The sequence below is a fragment of the Alligator mississippiensis genome, chromosome 1 (genome assembly GCF_030867095.1).
Source record: "Alligator mississippiensis isolate rAllMis1 chromosome 1, rAllMis1, whole genome shotgun sequence".
In the NCBI taxonomy this organism is placed as follows: Eukaryota; Metazoa; Chordata; order Crocodylia; family Alligatoridae; genus Alligator; species Alligator mississippiensis.
In genome coordinates this window covers 306,222,863-306,234,196 of record NC_081824.1, presented here as the reverse complement: position 1 = coordinate 306,234,196, position 11,334 = coordinate 306,222,863, and the positions used below count along the sequence as shown (strand labels likewise).

The 11,334-nt window shown below is 42.3% G+C and overlaps 1 protein-coding gene across 2 annotated transcripts in view; it reads right to left on the bottom strand.

Moving 5' to 3' along the window:
- Positions 1-1,583: 1,583 nt before the first annotated feature.
- SRPX (sushi repeat containing protein X-linked) overlaps positions 1,584-11,334 on the bottom strand; it is a 72,781-nt gene continuing 63,030 nt past the window's right edge. For both annotated transcript variants that reach the window (XM_006277089.4, XM_014611180.3), the window contains 5 exons: positions 9,018-9,139; positions 8,158-8,337; positions 6,217-6,350; positions 4,905-5,026; positions 1,584-2,116 (listed from right to left, as the gene is read on the bottom strand). In XM_006277089.4, the coding sequence (XP_006277151.2) occupies positions 1,936-2,116; positions 4,905-5,026; positions 6,217-6,350; positions 8,158-8,337; positions 9,018-9,139 (739 nt within the window). In that variant the 3' untranslated portion in view covers positions 1,584-1,935. The remainder of the gene's footprint in view (positions 2,117-4,904; positions 5,027-6,216; positions 6,351-8,157; positions 8,338-9,017; positions 9,140-11,334) is intronic.

The window sequence follows — 11,334 nt, the reverse complement described above, 5'->3', positions numbered from 1 at the left end:
CAGGCAGAAGGGACCAGAACCCAGGACTCCTCCCTCCCAGTTGAATGTACTCTTCACTGGTCCACGCTCCCTCTTGTTTGAAGACCTACGTAGAACTACGCCTAGTAATCTAATCACTACATCCACTACATTTTTATCTACTTTCAATAATTTCCCTTCAGAGCTTGATGATTGCAATTGCTTTTCTGATTGCAGTAACTTCAGAGCATACTTTATCATCACAGTGGTTGTAAAACTGGATTATGCATTTTGCTTAAATGGATTGTAGGGGCTTATAACTAGAGTAATACAATGGAAAAATCACTGGAAAGCAGGTTGCTCTCCTTTTCTGAATATAAAAAGGAGGGTTGGAGGGAGATGAGGGGGAGACAGTGGCACTTCCTAGCCATTATAAGACCTTTTACCTAAATAGAGTTGTTACTGGGAATTTAAAGCTGTTTTAATTCTTGTAGAGGCGGGAGTCCAGGGGAAGAAAGAAGGTTAATAAAAGCACATGAAACAGAAGCCTGTAAAACCAGACAATCTACTGAATCATCCAAAGTTATACCTTATTCTGCAGCAAGGACCTCAATTGGAAAGACCTTAAGACTTTATGACACAGACAGTATGAACTGGCAACCTGGCCCCCAGAATGTAATTTTTGATATTGCTAAATAGACGTTCAGGCATGTGTAATGTGAGCTATCAAGCTGCAAGCTCACTTTTTTTTATATAAGCAGCTTGCCTCCCTTCCATAGGATAGTGTCCAGTGAACTCTATTATCAGGATAATGAGGCTCAAAAAACAAATTTTCCTTTCTTCAACACTTCATGTCCAACAATCCCAGCCACCCAATGAAAAAGCATTAAACCAACAGTGGTTAAAAAATAACCTGTTCAATTATTTGCAAGGTAAAAATGGATAATGTGCCAGTCAGTATTTTTACAGGTCTAAAAGTGATAGATTTTGGAGGAGATTTTGCAGCAGGGAATGTCTTAGGTCTTTGTCAACAAATCAAAGATATGGTCTGCCTTCAAGAGGAAGTGATAGGACCCTTCTGTCAGGAACACAAGTCAGGGATACAGGCAAGAACAATATTTTACCTCACTAATACGTAATGAGTTGAAAATGTATCATACATAACCTGTATCTCCATCCAAATCCAGTGACTTCATAATTCACTATCATCTCAGTGGTGTTGCTCTGAGAGTTTACCAGACTTCTTTTACCTCTTTTGTATCTCCATAAAATCTGGCCAAGGCAAATGTAAGAAACTCCTTCCAGCATCTCTCCAATTTTCCTCCCTTGAAACCCATCTTGTTCCTAGCTGCCTGTGTGTTTTTTCCAGCTATTATTTGTCTGTAATGCTATTAAACAAGGCAAAGCACAAGTTATATGGCTTTCATGAAGACTGAAGGACACTACAATTCAAAGTTATACTGTACACCTGCAGCAGAGAATAACTTGTTTACTGCTGTGATATTGAGGGCAGGTCATTTATAGACCTAACCCTCAATCAAAATATGTAACCTTTCAAAGTCAATATTTGGATCCAATTTTGGGGATCAACTTTTCTTCCTGAAAGGAACCTAAGACAAGCTATCTGGATATGCAAAACAATATTTTATTATTAAAAGATTTATAAACAGTAAGAAAGTAACATCAAATTTTACATGGAATGGGAAGTTCAAAATAATTCTTGGAGACCCAACACAATATCTGTACACAGATTTCCTGGGAGAGTAGCAGTACAAATTCCTCTAAGGATGGCTGAAAGTACAAAAAGCATCATGCATATATCATATGCAGAGAAGCTACCCAATAAAATAGAATTAAAAAACCACAAAAAAATCTGTACATCAGTGATTAAAAAGAGAAGTCATGCTTTATGTAGCACCAGGGGAAAAATAAGTAAGTAGAACAATTCACTCAGAGGTGAAACCCTGTGATTCTCAATTAGGGACATGACTGACCAACTTCTGCTTGCAGCAGCATCTCTTCTTTTCTCAAAGGGAAAGTGTCAATAAGAGTAAAGAGCTCAGCAGGTGTAGCTGGGAAAGGGTAACGCTCTTTGTCCATGCCATGCTTGTCCATCACCAGTAAGCTGAAATTATTTTGGGAGATTCTCAGCAACAACCTGAAAAAGTAAGAAAATGCCTGAATATCTTAATCTAATACAGGGTTGTCCAGCTGGCAGCATGAAGCCCCCAGAGGGTTAGCATGCAGCCTGTGGGCTCCCACCTAGCCACCACCCCCATCTCCCAGTTGCTCCTGCCTTGGCAGCTGAAAGGGAGCTAGAGTGTCCAAGTTGTGCACAGAGCAAAGAAGGGAACCAGACTGCCTGCACTGCAGTGGGTGATGCACATGGCCAGGAGATGAGGCGAGATGCTGTGCATACAGCTGAGTGAAGAACCAGGCTGTGGGGGGTTTGTGGGAGTGCAGTCCTATGTGGCTGTGCAGGGGAGTGCTGTGTGCATGTGGCAGGGGGCCCGGGAGAGGTCACTCGCATGGTGCGTGGCCCCCAGATCTGTGGCCCTTGCAGTGTGCAGCCCCTTCCTGTCCAGAAGTTGGACAGCTGCAACCTAGTGAAATGTTGCAGGTTGGTACTGATTTTCAGATGAGGGACTATGGGGGAAGGGAGAAAATTGTGGGCATCTATGCAGCTCCCATATGTAGACCATGGCTGAGGTAGGGCCCATTAATAATACAGGTTTCAGGCCATATGCTGGCTGCCCTGCAGGGGTCCAGAGAACATAGTACCCACAAAGCAGTAGGAGTCAACCTCTTCAGAAGGTGTGCCACAAATCAGCTCCACACCTTCCATGAGAGTTATTTTGATCTCCTTCCCCTGCACAATCTGCTGCTCTGCTTTCTGCTCCCAGCCTCATGCTCTCTGCCTGCTTTGCTTCCTGCTTCCTTTCTTACACTCTTTGCCCAATTTGCAGTTTGCTTCCTGTGCTATCTGATGTTGTGCTGCCTGCCCCCTCTCCCCTGATCTGACATGTGCCACATACAGAGGTTGCCCTGTGCTACCTGTGGCACCTATACCTCAGGTTGGCCACAAAAGTCATAAAGGTTGGAAAGTCCAGTGTGTGTATGCATTGGAAGGAGGCTAAGGAAGCTGCAAATAGGCTGCATTTTTTGCCAGCTGTATAATTTTTGGCTGTTCCCATGTTGTTAATATGACCTTCACTTCGACATAGTTGGGAAAAGCCTGGCTATTAAAAACGTACTGGTGAATGCCTATCAGCACTGCTTATAATCAGAACAAAGTGCACGCTGCCTGCATGGAAGCGGCACTAAATGTGCCAGTGTCTGGAGCAGCTGGTGTTATAACACAATTACAGGAGGGTAAAAAAGGGAAATAAATGCTTACGATTGAAGCATTGGTAAGTGTTGTACAGAAATGTAAAATGCCAAATGAAGCATTCATTCTTTACATTCAAGATCAGTTGTGAATGTGCTTCCAGTCTTTTCCTCTCTCTAGAAAAAGTGTTTTGAAATGTAGCAATTGTGCTAATAGTCCATACTGTAAAGAGGGGGGAACAGTTAGCTTTTAAGAATTAATTCCCACATTGGTGGCCATGTCACTAGGCCTCAAGTGGAAGTTGCCTAGGTGCCACAGGGAAGAAGGACCCATTTTTCATGGTAATTGAGACTCTGCTCTTGGGCTATGCCCAAGCAGTGGTGAGTTGAAGAGCAAAGATAATATTTAAGCACTATTTGGTCCTTTCTCATTCCTAAGTCAGTATCCCCTGTATCTCAGCATGGAGATGACTTTTTGGGTGGCATTTGTTATTCCTACAGAAATGTAAATGTAAGAGGCAGAAGCGATGGCAAGGAAGCCTGCTCCTGGGAGAAGTAATGAAGTTGGAAGCGAGGACAGATCAGACTGGCTGTCCCAGCCACTGAAGCATTATTAGATTCACTGTTCCTCTGCGTTGAGCCTCTGAAGGAGCTGTGAGGCTGCATGGCACAGCTTGCTCCTTGTTCCTGCAAGTATAATAAACTCAGCAGAAGAATAGGAGAAAACCACCTGTGTTGTTAAGTGGGTTAAGCAGACCTTGCTTTTGCCACTTACCAGCTAACAGCTTTGTGGAAAGTGTCTCTTTATTCATTTCAAACTTAGTGTGATTTAAGCAGATTTCAAACAGTGACAGTCGAGTATTACACAAGGCAAGAGAAATGCGTTTCCTCAGGAAAATATGCTTAGTTTTCCAAATCAAAACAGGATGCATTTATAGCTAATATTTTAAATGTTCCCAGTCTTTCATTTGTCAATTATCCACCATAATAGAACATGTAATTGGTGACTGGTACACATTTGGGGTACACTATAGTGCTAAAGCTTCACTGGGACTTTCGCATGTTTGATTTAGTGACGTCAAGAGGACTTAAAGGTGTGCTTTTGTTCTTATCAGCCTTGGCACCCTCCCCAAAGTGGCTTATTAGCAGCCAGGAGCCAATCAAGAAGTTTGAAAAGGTGGGGTGCAGGCTCAGTATTTCTCAGGGGCTTAATGCAACATCCTCTATTAGTGGAATATAGCTGGGAGGAAGAAGGTAAAGGGAGAGTGTCTGGGAAAGGTTCTGAACGCCGTTTCTCTGTGGTTTTGCAGAAACTTCTCGGTAACATTTAAAGTTAAGTTGGAACTGAGACCCAGACCTTGGGTGAACCATGCAGATCCCTTCTCCCACCTCTCAAACTAGTGCTAGATGATTTGGGACACCCTTGTCCATCATGAACTCATCATTTGGAGGATGTCTCTCTCACTTACATATTTTAAAAAATCTTCATCAGACAAATTACAGTGACTAATTATTTATATAAACAAGTGCTACCACAGAAGGATCCAAGAAATCAAAAGGGAATACTGCAAATCCACATGCTGAGGTGTAACATAATAATGGTGAAGTTTTCACTTTACCTGAGTTGCAAAGCAAGTGGTGGAGGCAGTATCTTTACTCCTATTCTTCCTATAAGCGCTGGAACGACACCAACTAGTTCAATCACTGTAACATGTCGAAGGTCTAACCCACACTGTGCTGGCTAGAAGGGCCAAGAAAAAGACAGGAATACCCATAAGTGGACATGATTATAATGGGAGATCTACTTTAAAGGCTCAATAGGTGATGTCTACAAAGAACTCTGAACATTGTTACATTAATATTGTAATCTCTACACTTGGCCTTGCTTCTTTTTATAGCAACCATTTCAGTAGCACTTTATGAATGCACTTCAGTCTTCATGATGACTGAAAATATTGCATAAATGGATTTTTAGCACAATTAAAAAAAAATATGTTGCCCCTAATAAAAAAGAAAGAGGCTGTTAGATTAAAAATTATGTTAGTACTGTAACCTGGATTCTTCTCTAATGCCTAACCATTTGATCAACTTGGTGGGAGGAGGTGAGAAGCACTGTACCTATTAAATTTAACCTGGTAAAAACTGCAGTGAAAATAAATTTAATGGTCAAGCCAAATAAAATATTAAAAATACTACTTCTATTAATTCACAAACTGGAGATAGAAACAACATAATCAGGATTTACAAGTGATATCATTTGTATTTATTACTGCTGAATTTTGTTATAAATAGTAGCAGAAAACAAATGTTCACTCCTGCTTGTCTGGCTAATAGTTTCATACTCTTTTGGAGACCTCTACCTGTCTACTGCATGTCAATGGTAAGGTTCTTGCCAGGGTTAAAGTGTACAGCTAGATGAACACAGGAACTGCATAATTAAAATGGTCACACCATCATTGCACATTTTGAAACAAACACCATAAGGCGATAGACCTTCTACAAAGACATATCTTAACATTTCTCAAGAAAAATTGTTACACGGATTGGAGTAATCATTGGGGGATATTTATACAAGTTCTGGATCATGATACAACTTCCTCCCAAATGTCTACATTCAGGAAGGTCAAAAAGAGTCCCTGGGCTGGTAATTGATTTGGATTCTGGCATGTTATTTCTGCAGACATCCACATTTTTTGCACTACAATTACAAAAGTAACTGATATACTAAGAAAAGTGAATTAGCCCCTTAGCAGCTAAAAATTGGATGGTAATGCTACTTCAGAACCTGGAAAACATGTTTACTTCAGAACTGCCAGCTCATGGCTAGATTCTCAGCTGTTCCACTGCAGTCCATGGAGAAATTTCACTGACTGAGAATCTGACCTTCTTGTGTATTTAAAAAAATGCTGTGAAATAAGGCACCCTGCTTACCTGCAGCATTCCCAGTTGCATCCTGTAGAAGTAGTTGGCTGCAGTAGGAGTTGATATAATTAGCAGTCTCCGTTTCTCATAAAACTGATCCAGGAGGGCAGCTGCGCTTCTCACCGCAACATTAATATTCATAGCTGGAATTAAAAATTGAGAACAAAAATCATGGAGCTTGCAAAAACTGACCTGCTTTCGAACTGCAGCAATTAGCAAAAACAACTATTAAATCCAAGGAAAGAAAAAGAGAATAATGCAGGAGCTGGGGCTGTATGTTAAAGTGCAAAATCCTGGCTCTGCTGAAGTCAATAAGAATCTATCACAAGTTGTAATGAGGGCATATCTTTGAAGTCTCTCTCCACATCACCCAAACCAGCAATGAAGAACAGCAGCTGCTTCTGCAAGTTGCTTGGAGGAATGGAATGAACATATATTTCTTCTTTTTGCATAGCTGAAAATAAGGAAGACTAAACCTTGGAGTCACAGTACCTTGGGTCTAACTTATCAATTCCAATATTGCTTTGGGATTAATAAAGAGGAGCAAAAACTCTGGACTGTCAAAAATAAGCTGCATGACTTTATTTAAAAACAAAACAAAAAAACTCACCACATTCACTAAAATTATGAGCACTGTTGTGTTGACTGACAATTTTCTGAATGCCTGCAAGCACATGCATTGATGAATGGTGATCGAATCATAGAAAAGTAGGGCTGGAAAGGACCTCAAGAGGTCATCTACCCCAACTCCTGCTCAATGTAGGATCTTCCCTATCTAAACCCATCCTATACACATCTCTGATGTGTCCAGTTGGTTAGGCAAAGATCTTTAGTGACCTTCAGCCAGGGAGAGCTGCAGAGTTTGTTCCAAGGTCCCACTGTAGTTAAAAGCTACATCAATAAAGAAAGATGGGGTAGAAACAAGTGCAGGTGAATAAACTCTGCAGCTGGCAAATTTTACTCACATGAATGAAACTTTTTTTCATTTGTGGACACCCCCAAATTTTTGAATGGAGGTGTGGACCCCTTTGAATCGTAAATGTGGGTATTCACATACTTTTGATTGACCATAGTCATCTTTTGCAGACCCCTTAAACAGCCTGTGGACCCACGGGGGTCAGCAGACCACAGGTTGAGAACCACTGATCTGGACCAGGGCTGGGTAATTATTCTGGCTGGAGGGCTGCTTAATGAGTTTTGGTGAGCTATAGCCCCGCCGCTTGAAAGGTGCCCCACTCCCTGGTCACAATCTTGGAACTGGAAGTCCCACCCCTAAGCTGTGCAGGTGCTGCTGCCCAGCAACAGGCGGTTCCAGCCAGAGCTGCACGTGGCAGCAAGGAGTGCAACCAGGCTGGCTCACCTCTATCGTACGGGGCTCCGTGTGCACACATGCAGCTCTCACCACTCACACGCCACCGGAGGAAGCCCCACACGATGGAGCCAGCATACAATAGTAGAATGTAGGTTGTTCAGTAACAATAATGTATTATCTGCAATGATTCTGCACAGAAAAACTAGTATGTAAAGAGAGTCAGTGGATGAGGATGAGGACTAGGGAAGAATACCAAGAAAAGCCAGAAGTCCAATTGTATATTGAACACTGATGGAGAAAAGGAGAGAATTAAGTTTACAAAGAGGTGTAGGAAGGCTGATAACCATTGGTAGGAAGAGGTAGGAGCTTTTTGCTTACTAAAGCAGAATGTATCGGCTTGTCTCTCTGTCACCTCTGATGCAGTGTGCTCTGAAGTTTTACCAAGAGATTTATAAGACATGTTACAGTTAGTTATCCGCTAGCAAAAATATCCTAGTTCTCCACATACCAAATGCTAGCTTTTGAACAAGCGACAGTAACTTTGCAATGCAACTATGAGAAAGTGGCATGCAGAGCTATAAGCAAATCCTTTATGACATTCACTTCCTGTTCAGTACAGTAATAAAGTACTCACGTACGTGTACAGGTTGGCTCCACTCCTGACCAGCCTAAGTTGTACTGGCACACTCTAGCAGGGCTTCCTTGCAAGTCATAGCCACCAACGCAGAAAAACTCACAGGTAGCACCATAGTTATTTCCATCACCTGAACATTTTAAGTAGCCATTTTCTGGGGCATTCAATTTAACACAGCGCCTGACTTTGAATAGGAAAAAGGAACAACAATAATTGTTTCTCCAGTGCAGCCTTACTCTTATATTCTTGCAGTATAATTTTATAAGTGGTATTCTGGCTTGCTCTTTATTCCTAGCTTTCAGACAATCAAGCACTTCGTTTCTGGTATGAATGCAGCTATTATGTTTGCCTACTAATTAATTCATCACACACACACACACACACACACACACGGCACTGAGGAGATGAAGATTTGAAGCCCAATATGTCAGAGACTCACAGATTTCAACTGCTACTCTGTCAGAGGGTAGCCTACCCAACAGATCTGAGGAAGTCTTATCAGCTGTGACTCAGTAGCTGATTTGAGAGGACTACAGATTTTGGAGGATAGGGGAGGTCAGGATTAGGGAGGAAATGAACAAGGAGAGCATGAACAGGGAGGAGGAACAGCATGGGGGAGCAGGGCTGATCAACACGGCAGCTCTTAACTTGGACCAGCGCTGCTTCCTCGGGTAGCTACAGCTCAGTTCCCTGGGTCCCTAATCTAAATTGATTTGAGCATTTTCAAGCTACATGAAAGACAATGCAATCACCCAGGGAAAAGTTTACAGATGCATACACAAGGTATATAACAAGACTTTGCACCTGGCTGATTAAAAATACATATGTATTGGCTTTGTTTACATAATTAGACATTTCTCTTACCTCTGACTTTAACCAAAAATTTGCAAGTGCCTTTATTCTCAGCTCTGTCATACACAGTGTAATGGATTTTGTGGTCACCTTCTGGAAAATGTGACCCTGATGAGAGGCCTTTCAGAATAACACTAAAATGAGAAACAGAATAGTACAGATGTTTAGAAAGTAAGGGCCATGTCACACATTGCACTTAAGATGTGTTAACTGCACTTACAAGTCGCACAGTCACATGTTCAAGCAGTAAAACAAGTGCTAAGTGTGATTGTATTGTAGCAGTTGCAACTTTTCCCCAGAGGAGTATTTCCAGATCATTAAGTAGCATGTGTTCAGCTATTGTCAGACTGCTCCATGGAGATAACACGAGTTCAAGATACTGTTGTGGTGCCAAGGCTGGTTCAAAACCGCCCAGCAACAGAGACCCAGCTTGTCTCACAGATCCAATTGCAGGTATTGATCCAGCAGTAGGAGTGGCACCCTCTCCTGGGCCTGGCTTCTTATACCTCCTTTCGCTAGCCACCAGAGACCCAGCTCACCCTGGCTTGCCAGGGACAGGTGCTCCCAGGCTGGACAGTGCTGGGGACAAGGTGGGGAAGGCACAGGCTCCAGGCATCCTCATGGGTGGACATGTGAATTGTGCGCCCAGACGTGTGGTATGGCACCTGGCACCAGAGTTCGCAACAGGGGGTTCTCTGCTGGCTCCACCCTTGTTCAGAGTGGACTGAGATGTGAGTAAGCATTACCATGTGACTGCTCAGAATACATTCTCACTTTCAGCAGGGCATGGTAATGCTGACAACATGTGCTAAGTGTCCCATGCAACAAGTGAGTTATCCGCCTACTGGAAAAATCCCAGCAATCTTGAGATGAAAGGCTTTTCTGTGACTGGGCAATGTCCAGCTTGCTAGCTACGCTGAGAATTGCAGAGCCAGAGAAAACAGCTAGGAGGAGGATAGACAGTGGAGCCCAATGCATGTAAGAGTTAAAATCACAGAAGCCTAGTTTTGTCTTAGCAAAATTACGCACTCCTGACAGCAGATAAGTGAGGTGTTGAAATGGTTTTTTGATTCCCATCACTACAAAATACCTATCAGCGCCATTGTACTTACTTACATTTCATGTAACAATTAAAAGAAGCTCATGCCAATTATATTTATATATGGGGAACTCCAGACCAACTCTGCATACAGGATAGTTTACAACATAGGACTTGGGCATAAGCCAGGACCAGGTAGAGCTGTATTGCCTGGCATTCTCTGTATGGATGAAAAGGTAACGAGGACTCAGGATTATTTTAAGGCAGGAGAGTTGGGCATCCAGTTTCAGGCTTTAGCTCAGTTGCTCATTCCTGACAACAGCATATGTCAAGAGAATACTGAACTCCCAAGATAGAAATGCACAAGTCAGGCTCAATCCAAACACAGGTCATGATGTTTCAATCTAATTTGAGGCACTATTTTGTTTTAAGACATTTCCTCCCATCTCCTCTTGGACAGCAACAGAAGATACTATCTGAGGCTTGGAGGACTGGAAGCCTTGAGAGTGCACAAATACCCTTTAATTGTTTGCTAGGGAACTGTCCCATCTTGCTATAGGTAGAACGTGTTTTGGTAATGAGCTTTTTAATGCTATGATTCTAGCTAAACCAAATGGCTCGAGGGTCTTGCATGGCACCCTAGTTTTAACATACCAGTGGAGAATAGTATAGCCAACACTAGCTATTCAAAAACCATGAGACAGGCTACCAAGCAAGAAGTCATAAGACTGGCTTAAATAATGTATCATGATTTCCTTAGATTTGATAAGTCTGAGCAGTATTATTTATCATATGGTTTAGGAGCCTATACTTCCCCAAGTTCATGACCTTGACATGGTGGAGAGGCTTGTAAGCTATCCATGACCTCAAAAGTGATGCCCTCTGTGGTTTTGTACTCCTGGTAGGACCACCAGTGGTGGCAAGGTTGAGCGTGAGGTTTCCAGACTAACAATGATCCAAAAATAAAAATAAAAGTCCTCAACAGTGGAACCTGCAGATAAAGAAACACTACTTCACAAGGCTGCAAAGGCAGATGAAGGCTACAGCGGAATAGAAACCTGTGGTTGTTTAGGTTTTCCTTCCTATTGGATTAAGGTTTCTTTCTCATGAAGTATCTCATGCTTGCTGATGCTCAATGGCGTCCCTACATTAAAAGAAGATGTACAGGTGTCTTCCTTCATAAACTTGCCTCACTATGGAAGCAGATAGATGAAAGACAAAATGAAAAATCAGTGACCAACGTCACCAGAATCCACTCCTTCCTTCCAAAATGATTTGCCATGTCGGCAA